The 13,387-nt window shown below is 29.0% G+C and overlaps 4 protein-coding genes across 9 annotated transcripts; 2 read left to right on the forward strand and 2 right to left on the reverse strand.

Annotated features, from left to right (window-relative positions):
• Nucleotides 1-29: 29 nt before the first annotated feature.
• On the forward strand, nt 30-3,293 carry LOC100744015. 3 transcript variants are annotated; one of them, XM_003488053.4, is made up of 3 exons: nt 30-354; nt 1,844-2,076; nt 3,105-3,293. In XM_003488053.4, the coding sequence occupies exons 2-3, from the start codon at nt 1,858-1,860 to the stop codon at nt 3,183-3,185; spliced, it is 300 nt and encodes a 99-aa protein (XP_003488101.1). In that variant the 5' UTR covers nt 30-354; nt 1,844-1,857; the 3' UTR covers nt 3,186-3,293. The 3 variants fall into 3 exon arrangements, with proteins under 3 accessions (XP_003488101.1, XP_024222171.1, XP_033175789.1); XM_024366403.2 differs by having other exon boundaries at nt 30-227; XM_033319898.1 differs by lacking the exon at nt 30-354 and adding an exon at nt 419-717.
• A 572-nt stretch (nt 3,294-3,865) lies between these two features.
• Nucleotides 3,866-6,933, reverse strand: LOC100743895 (phenylalanine--tRNA ligase alpha subunit). 4 transcript variants are annotated; one of them, XM_003488052.4, is made up of 8 exons: nt 6,691-6,933; nt 6,121-6,461; nt 5,814-6,035; nt 5,614-5,729; nt 5,355-5,539; nt 4,929-5,290; nt 4,746-4,847; nt 3,866-4,499 (listed from the first exon to the last, which is right to left on the reverse strand). In XM_003488052.4, the coding sequence occupies exons 1-8, from the start codon at nt 6,829-6,831 to the stop codon at nt 3,881-3,883; spliced, it is 2,088 nt and encodes a 695-aa protein (XP_003488100.1). In that variant the 5' UTR covers nt 6,832-6,933; the 3' UTR covers nt 3,866-3,880. The 4 variants fall into 4 exon arrangements, with proteins under 4 accessions (XP_003488100.1, XP_012239061.1, XP_012239060.1 ...); XM_012383638.3 differs by having other exon boundaries at nt 4,025-4,499; nt 4,719-4,847; nt 6,691-6,932; XM_012383637.3 differs by having other exon boundaries at nt 4,363-4,499; nt 4,711-4,847; nt 6,691-6,932.
• A 316-nt stretch (nt 6,934-7,249) lies between these two features.
• LOC100744727 (40S ribosomal protein S15) lies at nt 7,250-8,195 on the reverse strand. The gene is made up of 3 exons (XM_003488059.4): nt 8,044-8,195; nt 7,767-7,852; nt 7,250-7,626 (listed from the first exon to the last, which is right to left on the reverse strand). Exons 1-3 carry the CDS (start codon nt 8,050-8,052, stop codon nt 7,278-7,280), a joined length of 444 nt encoding a protein of 147 aa, XP_003488107.1. The 5' UTR covers nt 8,053-8,195; the 3' UTR covers nt 7,250-7,277.
• A 478-nt stretch (nt 8,196-8,673) lies between these two features.
• On the forward strand, nt 8,674-12,181 carry LOC100744248 (CTP synthase). The gene is made up of 11 exons (XM_003488055.4): nt 8,674-9,018; nt 9,540-9,710; nt 9,787-9,872; nt 9,955-10,086; nt 10,342-10,506; nt 10,588-10,875; nt 11,016-11,104; nt 11,186-11,484; nt 11,569-11,676; nt 11,764-11,976; nt 12,050-12,181. Exons 1-11 carry the CDS (start codon nt 8,853-8,855, stop codon nt 12,100-12,102), a joined length of 1,770 nt encoding a protein of 589 aa, XP_003488103.2. The 5' UTR covers nt 8,674-8,852; the 3' UTR covers nt 12,103-12,181.
• Nucleotides 12,182-13,387: the final 1,206 nt, after the last annotated feature.

Below are 13,387 nucleotides of genomic sequence, written 5' to 3' on the forward strand. Positions count from 1 at the left end.
TATCCAGTGTCTAATATCGTGGTCTCCGTCACTAAGGAGCGAAGCAAAGCGAATAAAGCGCACGAGAATGAGGAAGGTCGCGGATAAACGGCGGCGAGTGGTGATCAGTCAGCTCGAAGGGATCCTCACCCTTGAAACGCCTCAAAGAGGAAACGAATGACCTCGTCGGGGACATAAGCTCGACAGAACGAGCCAGAACACGGATAATGACCAAGAAAACGTCCACGGTAACCATAGCAAGCTGTATTGAAGTGGCGGCTACTATATAAGTAACACTGTAACGGATCTTGTATTCAGTTAGACACGCGCGAGAGAAATAACTAGATCTTGTGGATTCAGTATTGTATTCGTAAGGTGAGTGGATTTGCGCAGAAAGTCGTGGAGCACGAGATCTGACTGAAATATATACATAAAGGATACAAATAGACGTTATGGAGGATAAAAATATTCAACGTAATTTCTGGCACACGAATCAGTGGTTCGACACATCCTTCGTGCATAATAAAAATTGTGTGCACAGCTCAAAATTTACGAGAATAACTCTGTTACAGTTTTCGTGTTTAGTATTTATAATAGTGTCGCAGCAATTGGCTATTGCTACCTTCACCAGTTTTTGAAATTGATTTCTTGGACTGACGATGAGTTTTTGGTGTATAGTGGCGAGTGTATAAATGGGAAATGATAACTGCCAAGACCATAAATTGCATTATGAAAAATGTTATTTCTACTTTTTTCTAAAATGCTACTTTATGTCCTACATTATAGAAAAAATAGAAATAAAACTTTTTAAATCTTTTCAACATTTTAAATCCCAAATTGAATTATATATTAGTTCTACATTACGTAGGATTTAAGTGTATCATAACGAACAAATTTCTTGTATTTTGAAGCATTGTGGATATAGAGTGGCTTTCACATTTTTATTTCAAGTAATAATTATAAACTAAAATAAGCCAAATTTTTATTGTAAGAACTTTCTCTTACTTATGTGTTCATTGCTGTATGGAAAATAAACAAATGTGTCAAATATCTGTATCTTATTTGCACTCAACAGAGAAGATAATATTAATAATAATATTAATAGATAACATACCTCCTTTGATAGTTCACGAATCACTACTATATGATTCCTTGTGTGCAAACGTGAAAAAATGTGTCTTTTTAATGGAATTTTGAATATTGCACTAGCCTACATACAGGATAGATACATACATAAGCTTTGAATTAGAATGGTGTCTCAGCCAACATGAATTCCGTTCAAACTTTTTATTACTCTGTAAAAGATACAAACTTCTTATGATTTTATAAATCTTTGTGTAATTTTTTTGTTCGGTAAAAAGATAATTTTATGCAATATGTTAATATTATAGTTAATATTATAATAGTTAGCTTATAGTTAAAAAACATAGATTTAAGAAAAAATAATTAAAACAATTATTTAAAAAATTATTAAAAGTACTACCTTCAAAATTTATAAAAAATTAAATAAATTAAAATATGAAAAGAAACCACAGACTACATTGTAGAATAATTTTATAAGAAACAATGTGCCGAAATTTGAAATTTATCGAGCAATCAATTTTTAAAATCTGCTTAATATCAAGTCAAAAAACATAGTTTAAAAAAAACACTCAAATTTTAAAGGTATCTTTTAACAAATTCTTCGCAAGTTAATATGAACAATATGAATACCTTCAACCACTCAGTATGAATTTCAAAAGCTCGTTTCGCTACAATATTTTATACATATGAAATTTAAAAAATTATGAGAAAATCTTTCCGATTTTCTGAACCAAATAAGTTATGTACTACCTTAAATTAGTTGGAGTTTATTCTTTTCCAGAATTTTAGGTAAATATGAACGTAATAATCTTGCTTATGGCCATGATAGGATTATGCGTGGCCGCTCCACAATACTACATTCCCTCAGAATTCGTGTATCAACATCCGGCAAATGTATTGAATTCAGCAATCGAAGACACCTTGCCAAACGAATTACGAAATAACTTTTACAAAAACCCACGAATCGCTGCCCGTCTCGCGATGGAATCATGGTTTTTCAATAAAGAGATGCAGGTAAAAATTTTCCCATTTATCTTAATATATTTCTTCTATAATGTTATGAAAATGTGTTTTATGATTTTAAATGTAGCATTGATCAATTTTGAAACGAGGCTGCTAGATTTACTTCTGAAATCTGAGAATACGGCCTTCGCTACTCTCTCTCTCTCTCTCTCTCTCTCTCTCTCTGATACCGATTTTATCTCCATCTGTCACTGACATATCATATTTCCTTATAAATTCGTAGCAGGATGTATCTGATACATTGTAGTACGATTAAAAAACAACTTTTTTTTACTTAATTTCCTTATCAGAAAAATATAATAATTTGTGTTAATGTCAATTCTACAATTGTCAGTATTTTTCTATCTTTTAAATGCATACTTTAATTTCAATATTTTCCAAATATCCTATTAGTATTGTCATAGAATATCAATATGTAGTATATTATACAGAGTGACCCACATTTTTGTTTGCTTTATAAATAAAAATAAATTTAAAACATCATATATATTCCATCATTAAGAAATTATAACAAAAATTGAAACATGAAAAATGTAATAATATCTAACAAACATTATTGCCAACGTTGAATTTGTTGACCGCGACCAGTCGTCATCTTGGCTCCTTAGATCACCTAACCTTACGTATTTAAATTTTTATTTATATGGTACGCTAAAAGAAAAAGTTTAGAATATAGAAGTAAAAGTAATAGTATATAGTATCTATATAAAAGAAATTAATAATCAGAATTAATATGGTATATGATATAATTAGACAATCACAGGCAGTAAATACTACATCAATAACAAGGTGGACGACATTTTGAAATAGAAACATACTCAAATTATCTATGCCACTTTCGATACTTTGGCTATAATTTCTTAATAAAGAATTTATAAATTTTTTGTTAAATTCTAGTCTTAATTTTACTTATAGAACATATTAAGGAAATTTGAATGGAAAAGTGTGAGACACTCTACATATAGTAGTATTATTATACATATTACTGCTTATAATAGCATCTCCTACTTTTATTGTAGGTAATCGATCGTGAAACGGATAAAATTCCACGAGAGAAAGTATATAATGTTCTCCACAATGCAGGATTTGTGCGAAAATAAAATTAGAATAATAAAAAATTTGTAATAACTTGTTGAATTTTTTGAACGTCTATAATGTTCCTCTTGTAAAGCCATCCATCTAACTTGGAACCCGCGCGCAAGAATTTGTTAAATAACAACACTAGTCATATGTGCACTTATTACTATAATCACACATTGACACCGCCATCTATTACTGTTACTGCAACTAGGGTTAGACCGATTATGAACATAGAGATATAAAGATAGAGTGCATGAGCGAGCTGAAGAAGCTATATAAGAATAGAAAAAGAACACTGCATAGAGACTTCTTGAGTCCTTATGTAATAACGCATAACATTCGTATAGTAAATATCTACATATACACCGATTAATGAATGGCGTCAATATGCATGTCTGATTAGACGAACACAGAAGACGCCTCTATGCAGCTTTTTCTTTCCATTCCCATCTCGTAGCCACTTACACGATGGCAGAAACAACTACTTGAATATCATTCTCATGATTACTGCAAATATTTAAATCAAGACAAATATTTTTTATCGCATCATTTAAGTAACAGTCCATTGAAAAGTATAAATAAATATATAACCAAATACATATATGTATAACATATGTATTAATTTAATTTTATAGAAAGTATACCACATATTAAAGATCCAACAATATGTAAATATGTAACAGTATTCTTGCAAAATTTTATTTATATATTATTTCTATTTGTGTAGTTTACATTTTTCAGGGGATTCTAATAAAATATCTACAATAGATATATTATCTTCACCCATTATGTAACGTGATTTTTTATGAATAGTTTGATGCACATTAGTATGTAAAAACTTATGTATTTTTTCTAAGTAATTATCTATTTCATTTGCGTACAATACACCTTTGCTTTCATAACGTAAAACATGTGGATAACAGTTTTCGATTACGCGATTTAGATATCGCGCTACATTTATCTCGCCTATAATTTCGTGCATCCCTGGTAACTGCAATATGGGATCAATACCAATTTCTTTCCAGATTATTGTTAAGTGTATGTCAGTAGTTTGCTTTGCATTTCGATACTCTGAACAAAAAGTTAATAACTGATTTGGAAAATGTTGTACACTGGAATGTACATGAGAGGTCACAAAAATGTTGACATAAGATTTTACGTGACGGAAGAACAATTCTATAAACTTGATCGGATGTTCTGGATCACAAAATATAACGAGCCTTTGCTTCTCGAATTTTTCTGCACATTTAACTGCACACGATTTATTTTCGTGTTTGTTTAATTCTTGTTTCTTGTCTTCAGGCTTCTTTGTTTGAGAAGAATTTTGACTAGTCCTGTCAGAAGGTTATTGTATTTATCTTATTTATTCGCTTATTTAATAAATAAAATTTTGTACATTGAATTAAAACAATATATAAGTACAAAAAATTTGGATAAATTACATCCCCATATTTAGTAGTTTTAATGGAGGAGATGATTTGTAACAGAAATTAAGTTCTATTATAAAATCAAATGCATTTTAATTCCAATAATGTAATTACTTACATAAATACCTTAATAATGATTAGAAAGATATTTACTTGTTTAAGCGACAAATAGGATTGTTATAAACCATTTCCAAATCCACTTTTGGTCCAACTAAATCTCGTATATTGTTTAATCCATACTTAATCATAGTTGGCCTAAAAAAGCAAATGTATTTATATTTAAAAACAAATTTTATAATATTTTAATAATACAAATACTATTCATGATTTTATTACCTTTCTAAGGACAATCCCCAAGCAATGACATTTACATCATCAGGTAATTCCATTGGTAATAACATTTCAGGTCGAAACATTCCACTATTACCAATTTCTATCCATTTTTTTAAGCCCTCATGATAACAAAAGATTTCCATACTTGGTTCAGTGTATGGATTGTACGCGGGTTTGAATTTAAGTTGTGTAATATCAAGTTTCTTAAAAAATTCATACAAAATTCCTATTAAATCACCTAATGTGAGATTGTAATCAGCGACTACACCTTCAATTTGATGAAACTCAGCTAGATGTGTGGCATCCAAAGTTTCATTGCGAAATACTCGATCAATGCTAAAATACTTCACTGGCTTAAACTCGCCCTGAAAAATTCACATATGAATATTTTTTAAATTAAAAACTTTTTTTTATTTTTAATTTAATTACCTGCTGCATAAGCTTATAAAGCATCCGTGCACTAACAGCAGTCGTGTGAGTACGAAGAACATTCTTTTGTGCTTCTTCAATTTTCCAATCATAACGATAGCCTAAAGACCCGTAGTCTCCTTCACTATGTACTTTCTTTACCTTCTCCATGTAATCCATAGGGAAATTTGTACTATGAGATGGATCTGAAGTAAAAAATTTTAATGTATTATAATCAGTTGAACATACATAAGTTAATTAATTCAAAAGAATTATTTACCAGATATGAAAAAGGTATCATGTGCATCCCTTGCTGGATGCTGCTGAGGTTGAAATAATGCATCAAAATTCCAGAAAGAGCTTTCAACAAAATTATTTGTTGGCATTTCAGTGAATCTATGGAAACAATAAGAGAAATATAAAAATATCTGTTGAATATTATACTACAAAATTTAAAATCTTAATTTCTCTACTGTATACCCCATTTCAAGAAAAATTTTTCTAAATTCGCTTCTAACTTTTAATAGTGGATGCAAATGACCCACTTCCAGCGTAGCACCAAGAGCTTCAAAATTATATGGTTTAAATTTCTTATCTTTCCATGCACCATTTACTAATAAATCAGCAGTCAACTCTGTTTCCTGTTTTTCAATTGTTGTTGTAAAATTTGGACCCTTTTCTAATTGTACAAATTTAATAACTCTGTTAACAAAATAGTTGCTCATATAATACAATCAATACTTATATGTATATCTTTTTTATTAAATTAAATTAATAAAAACCTTACATTTCTTGGATCAATTTTCTCTTCTTATATTCATTTTTAAGACGGTCAGTTAAACTTGCAAGGGATTTTAGATCATTTTGCGTAACATCTGTGATATATGCTACTTTCTTTTTCACAATAGGCTTACCACTACTTTTATCAATTACTATCCAACCAGCCTGTAACGCTTTGGAAAATCCAACCTTTGCAAAGGGAACTGACTGCATAACTTCAGGTTGAGGCATTCCATCATCAGGAATTGCATTATAAACAGCTGCTTCATGACTTCCATAAATCACTACATGTTGACCTTCTGATGTTAATTCCCACTTTTTATCAATAATCTGTTTAGTAGTAATCAACTAAAATGTAAATTACGCTATTATTAATAAGCAATTAATATCAATTTGATAAAAAAGAATTTAATAAACATAAATTAACATTTTGGGGTTATGATGAAATCTAAATTTATATTGGAAAATTTATTGCACGTATTCATCTTTACACTATAAAAAGCGTGGAAAATAATTTTTGGTAAACTTTGTTCAAGTTATTATAATAATTACGAACAATTTGCGGTAATTAACTTACTTCACCAAGTGCCTCAAGACTTTTGATGGCACCAATAATTTTTTGATGATTTTCTTTAAAAACTTCAGCCAAATGCAGCGAATTTATTTCTCCGTGCTTATCTAAATAATCCAATATTTGGTCAGTCAATTGTTTTGCCATATTTGAAATAACAGTGGATTTCACTTTGCATTAAAACAGCCGGCAAGCACCCACGTGAATCATACGTGGATAATAACATCAACACATTTTATATGACAGATAATTTTAAGGCAAACGTCATTAAATTTCGATATTACGCATTGTAATTTATTTTAATCCCTATATAATATCCAAGATTTACTTTATACTTGGATAAAAAGTAAAACTTAAAAATTTGCTAAGTATACATTTTTTAATGTTTTTTTACTTAAACAAAATTCAGTTTTAATTCTATGTATATATAAAAAATATTATTTCATATTACATATATATTTACGATATATTTTATATTCAATAATTTTAAAGTAATTCAGTAACTTATACTACATTATTTGGGTATTTATAAGGTATTTCAAAAAAATAATTGTACTAATTTTTATACATTTTATTCACATGAAAAATATAAATTATTTCAGTGGAATAAATCTTGAAGAATGGGTAGCACCAATACCTGGTCTACCATGCTTTACAGGTTTGTAAGTAACAGAGAATTCTCCCAAGTAGTGACCTATCATTTCTGGCTTAATTTCAACTTGATTAAATGTTTTGCCATTGTAAACACCAACAATCGAACCCACCATTTCTGGTACTATAATCATGTTACGTAAGTGAGTCTTAACAATTTCTGGCTTTTCATTTGGTGGTGTTTCTTTCTTTGCTTTACGCAGCTTCTTTACCAAAGCCATAGACTTCCTCTTTAAACCATGAGAGAACCGCCTACGAGCACGAGCATGCATCAAAACCATAAGTTGCTCACTGAAACAAATATATATATATATATATATTGTATAACACAAAACTTGTATGAAAATTTATCCGAATGTACATCATTCCTTTAATTGATCACTATAACCTAAAAATGGTTTGGCTTTTCTAAGACATAAAAAGATACTCACTTTGGCATATCAAGGAGTTGATCGAGATCAACTCCTCGAAAAGTGAACTTTCGGAAAGTCCTCTTCTTCTTTTGGGTTTCTTCTGCCTGAAAATCATACAACACATAATTGGTAAGAGGTTATGTTACAAATAAAAAATATTCATTCTTGTACATCAATATTATTTCTTTCTATTAAAAGAGAAATCAATATCTTATTCTAGAGCATTTACTTATATTTTTCTGTAATAGATGAATAAGATTTTATTGGATATTTTCGACACATTTGTGACACATACCTCAGCCATGTTTTTAGTTGCAGCGAGAAAAGACAACAAGAAATGGTGCTGTGCCTTTTATACGGAAATCGATTCCTCCATTAAGTAAATATTACTAGATGGTCCTATGAATATACTTTTTCTTGTAGGATGAAGAAATTACTTTTTTTTAAAAAAACGACATCAATCGTTTTATTATATATTAACTTAATAATATTTTGACACGAGTTACCAAATTTTTAAATTAATTTTTTAGTACTTTAATTAATGTTTTTTTTAAATTGAAGTTTCAATTTCAATTATTAGAAAAGGTGAAACAATTTATACAGTTCAATTACTTTAAAGTTTTCTTATTACTAAAACTACTATAAAGGATTAAACGATGTACAAGGATTTATAAAGCTAGGAAATTATAAACATTAGAAAAGTACATTGCTTCAGTTTCTATATAATAGTTTCAGAATATTTTATATCGTACGTTTAAAAATCCCGCCATAACTCTCCTATCTTTTCAAATAATATAATTGGCACATAAATCGTGATCGTGAATAGTACTAATAGTACAACATGTGGGACGGCTCTTTATATATATAAAAAAATTTTGGCCAATATATGTATTTATCTTTACAATTTTATTAGGTCTATCAGAAATAACCAATCAGATTAGCATTCCTTTGCCTAGTCTTCTTATCGCGGACAAACAGTAAGAGTAGGCTGCGCGTCCCCATTGGATCCAGATATTACTCAATGAAATCGAACAACTTTGAATAACAGACGTGTATGGAGAAGTTGATGCAAACATTTTCTGTAGAATAGATCGCTTGTAAAATATGAAATATATTCTAGTAACCGGTGGTGTGATCAGCGGAGTCGGCAAAGGTGTTATTGCAAGTTCATTTGGTACTATACTTAAACATTGCAATATTCATGTGACATCTATCAAGATAGATCCTTACATAAATATCGATGCCGGCACCTTTTCTCCATACGAACACGGTACGTTATTAAACGTTTATTTTTTTAAACATTTTATCTGATTAGAATGACATGTTCGAAAACACTTCTGCGAAAATCTAAAGTTTTATACAGCCATGTGGTGTGAGAAGCCATTTTACATGTTGCTACCGCCAATTTTATAATCACGTGCTATATTTCTAACAGCATTTTTAATTCTAACACAAAATGAAATTTATCTTATTATGTACGAATGCTGCTTCAGATTAATAAGTTATAGCGATTGCAAAAATTGTAAAAGCTTAAATTGTTATTGTATAAACTTGTGACTATGTCTATTTTAATAGAAAAGTTTTATTAATTTCGTTATTTGTATATGTAAAGATTTTATTGAATTAAAATGTACTGAAATAAATATGACGTTAATTAATCATTTTCTCCTCAGTGTACAATTAAACTATTATGAAATTTGTTTTCAAGTTTGATATATTCTCTAATCTTTTTAAAAATATATTTTTAATTTGTTTGTTAGTTTGATTACATGAAAATTGTTTACATTTCAGGAGAAGTATATGTGTTGGATGACGGTGGAGAGGTAGATCTTGATTTAGGAAACTATGAACGTTTCCTAGATATTACTTTACACAGAGACAATAATATCACAACAGGTAAAATTTATCAACATGTAATATCAAAGGAGAGGCGTGGCGATTACTTGGGAAAAACAGTTCAAGGCAAGACATTTTTTGTAAACACATAAAGTTAATGTATAATTCATATTGATAATAAGTGTTTATTATTATTCTGTAGTAATACCACACATAACAGATGCCATTCAAGAATGGGTTGAAAGAGTTGCAAAACAATCTGTAACAAAGGATGGTGATAAACCAGATGTAATTTCATGTTGTACAATAACATTTACAAATAAGTAAAAAGAAAAAGATACAAAATTAATCTATATTTTATTCATTTCAGGTTTGCATTATTGAATTAGGTGGAACCATAGGAGATATTGAAGGAATGCCTTTTGTAGAAGCTTTCAGGCAATTTCAATTTAGAGTAAAAAAAGAAAACTTCTGTTGTGCACATGTATCATTAGTGCCACAAGTATGAAACTCTTTTTATTTAAGTAATTCTCTTTTTTCATTCTAGACCTTGACTTTGAACTCATGACAAGTACCAAGCATATGTTTGGTAGTTTGTTCTTAATTCTTAGAATTATGTAACTATTATTTGTAAAATTTACGACCACATATAAATAACGTTCATGCCTGTTTAGAAAGCAAAAATGTATATATAAAGGATACAAATATTACTTTTTCTTTTTTATAAGTTTCTTGAATATTTCTTGTTTTTTTTTAGCCAAAATCTACAGGAGAACCAAAAACAAAACCGACTCAATCCAGTGTGAGAGAATTACGTGGTTTGGGTTTGTCTCCTGATCTCATAGTTTGTAGATCTGAACTACCAATAGGCGATTGTGTGAAAGAAAAAATTTCGAATTTTTGTCATGTTGCTCCTGAACAGGTGATATTCCTTAATCATTTCAATAAAACTTTAAGAAAATTGGCTAAAAGACTAATAGAAATTTTGATGTATTATGATTAGGTGATAACAATACATGATTTGTCATCTATATATCGTGTTCCTTTGTTGATGGAATCTCAAGGTGTTATTGAATTCCTAAATGACAGGTTACAATTAAATATTGGAACGCCACGTCCCCGATATTTTATGCGAAAATGGAGAGATTTGGCAGATCGCACTGATCATTTACGAAAAGAAGTAAACATCGCGTTAGTTGGAAAATATACAAAATTAGAAGACTCCTATGCATCAGTCACAAAAGCATTGCAACATGCTTGTATTCAAGTTGGCTACAAACTCAAGTTAACAGTAAAGTATCCGCTTTTTATTAAATATTAAATTTTATTTATTTTTCATTTATTCTGATTGAAATTAAATATTAATTTGACTTATCAAATATATTGTTATATATAATGATTACTGTCATATCTGTATAACTATAATTTTAGTATATAGAGGCTGATAATTTAGAACACAATACAAAAGCAATAGATCCTGTACTATACCATGAAGCCTGGCATCAACTTTGTAGAAGCAAGTAAGTTATTTTTCTTTCTATCATTATTTCATAACATTTTGTTTCTTTCAAATTTGTTTATCTTAATTGGGTTATATTTAGTGGTGTTATAGTACCAGGTGGATTTGGTAAAAGGGGTATGCTGGGAAAGATGGAAGCATGTGGATGGTGTAGAACAAATGACAAACCTTTTCTTGGTATTTGTTTGGGCTTACAAGTGGCGGTAGTTGAGTTCGCAAGAAATGTTTTAGGCATAGAGGATGCAAATAGTATAGAAATTGATCCAGAAACTGATCATCCCCTCGTTATAGACATGCCTGAATATAATCCAGAACAAATGGGTGGAACCATGAGGCTTGGAAAAAGATGCACTCGATTTACAGAAAATAATTCTCTCATAAGTTAGCAATTTCTTGCTTAAAAATTTGTTATGTAATATAATGTATTTTCATTTTCATAAATGTTTTGAATTATTTCATATATAGAGCAGCTGTATGGCAATAAGAATTTTATAGAAGAAAGACATAGGCATCGATATGAAATTAATCCCAAGTATATTGATGATTTAGAAGCAGCTGGATTGAAATTCGTAGGTAAATTAACATTCACTTTCTAATTTGTAACTTTAACAAATTTTAATGTTCATTAAACTAATATATATTGCCTTTCTTTTATGTTAGGTCATGATGAGGAAAATTTACGTATGGAAATAGCAGAATTGGAAGGGCATAGTTACTATGTTGCAACGCAATTCCACCCAGAATATTTGTCTAGACCGTTAAAACCTTCACCCCCATTCTTAGGATTAATTTTGGCCAGTGTTGGTAAATTAAAACATTACTTAGCCAAAGGTTGTAAACTTTCACCTCAAGTGGTCAGTGATAATGATTCAGGTAATAAGCACTGAATTTTTGTGCTGTAATTTCTGTTATTATAATCTTATTTAAAATTTATCGTTCTTAATAGATACCGAAAATCTAGTTGATGACGATGAAACAACAAATAATGAGCGAGGCTAGTATAAGTGGTAGCATTATATTAATTTGAGTAATTAATAATGAAGTACTATTATGTTCATATATGTACGTATGTTGATATGAAAAAACTTTTTTATTTTAGAACAAAGCTTTGGATACATATTCAAATATATGCGTAATAATATATTATATACTTATACTATATAATTGTACTTTACTCCTCCCTCAATCGTGCTTAGATCTATGTTCGTAACATGAATAACTCAAATCATATCTAATTAATTATTTATTTAAAATGATGACGATATGTATGACTTGAAATATATTCTTCGGTTAATTTTTAATATACATATGTCTTGAAAAAAAAGTAGATTCGTGTTTAGATCCGAAGAATTTGTTTTTTCTATTAGTAAGTTTTATATATTTTATGATATAAAGTATTTTTATATTTTATCTATGTATTGACACGATTACTAGGAAAGGATCGGTTGACGGAGGTTCGGATACGTGTACAATATATACTATGTAATCAAAAGAATTCATAGATAATAATTTATACTAAATAAATGAAAAGCTTAAATATTTGCAAATTTCTAATAGATTAGACTTCTACTATGAACAAGAATTTTCTATAATAAATAATATGAAATTTATAATAATACTATTATTGTTATTAAATATTGATTTAACATAAAGAAGTCTATTTCTAGCATCAAAATTTTGTTTGAATTACAAATTTGAAAAATCGTAAACATGTTATTTCTGTGGTAAATATTAATGAATGAGATTCGTTCGTTGAAGTGTTTTTATTGTTTTTCGTTTCTGTAATTATATTATTTTAAACTGATAGTTAAACTATTAGTTTTCTATAACCATCGCATATTTCGTTCGCTTTCTTCTCACTTACATATATAGTTCCTATAATTCCAGTTAAAAAATGTAATTCTATTACTATGTACAATGTATTTTCGTTAATTGTTATATTTTAAGAGTTTCACTAACAAAATTAAAGCATCTTACATTTTATGAGAAAATAAAATTTTACGTTCTTCAGGAACGTTGGATACTTTTATCGCACTTAACTTTTTCGTAGTTTATATGTGAAAGTGTAAAATTAAGTTTATGGCAACTCTACAAAAACTTTGTTGTTACAAATTACGTGCTTTAGTTAACTAGTTTTTATCAAGGACTTATTGTTACAAAATCATAATCACGACTTTTTGTCTTTATTTAGCAGCACATGCGTTCTGCTGAATACAGTATATAAAATATACACTGGCATATTATTACAGTAAAACATTTCCTTTGTATAAAAATGATATATATA

Source organism: Bombus impatiens, unplaced genomic scaffold (genome assembly GCF_000188095.3).
Source record: "Bombus impatiens unplaced genomic scaffold, BIMP_2.2 scf_0217, whole genome shotgun sequence".
Lineage (NCBI taxonomy): Eukaryota > Metazoa > Arthropoda > Insecta > Hymenoptera > Apidae > Bombus > Bombus impatiens.

Excerpts from the sequence above, each read along its gene's own strand:
- LOC100743895 (XM_003488052.4), bottom strand. The coding sequence starts at position 6,831 with ATGGCAAAACAATTGACTGACCAAATATTGGATTATTTAGATAAGCAC. Across the intron at positions 5,540-5,613 it reads TGATACCTTTTTCATATCTG|ATCCATCTCATAGTACAAAT; the intron begins GTAAATAATTCT and ends TTTTTACTTCAG. Across the intron at positions 5,291-5,354 it reads TTTATAAGCTTATGCAGCAG|GGCGAGTTTAAGCCAGTGAA; the intron begins GTAATTAAATTA and ends TGAATTTTTCAG.
- LOC100744727 (XM_003488059.4), bottom strand. Across the intron at positions 7,627-7,766 it reads CAACTCCTTGATATGCCAAA|TGAGCAACTTATGGTTTTGA; the intron begins GTGAGTATCTTT and ends TATTTGTTTCAG.
- LOC100744015 (XM_003488053.4), top strand. The coding sequence starts at position 1,858 with ATGAACGTAATAATCTTGCTTATGGCCATGATAGGATTATGCGTGGCC. Across the intron at positions 2,077-3,104 it reads TTTTCAATAAAGAGATGCAG|GTAATCGATCGTGAAACGGA; the intron begins GTAAAAATTTTC and ends CTTTTATTGTAG.
- LOC100744248 (XM_003488055.4), top strand. The coding sequence starts at position 8,853 with ATGAAATATATTCTAGTAACCGGTGGTGTGATCAGCGGAGTCGGCAAA. Across the intron at positions 9,873-9,954 it reads AGGATGGTGATAAACCAGAT|GTTTGCATTATTGAATTAGG; the intron begins GTAATTTCATGT and ends TATTCATTTCAG. Across the intron at positions 11,677-11,763 it reads AGCTGGATTGAAATTCGTAG|GTCATGATGAGGAAAATTTA; the intron begins GTAAATTAACAT and ends CTTTTATGTTAG.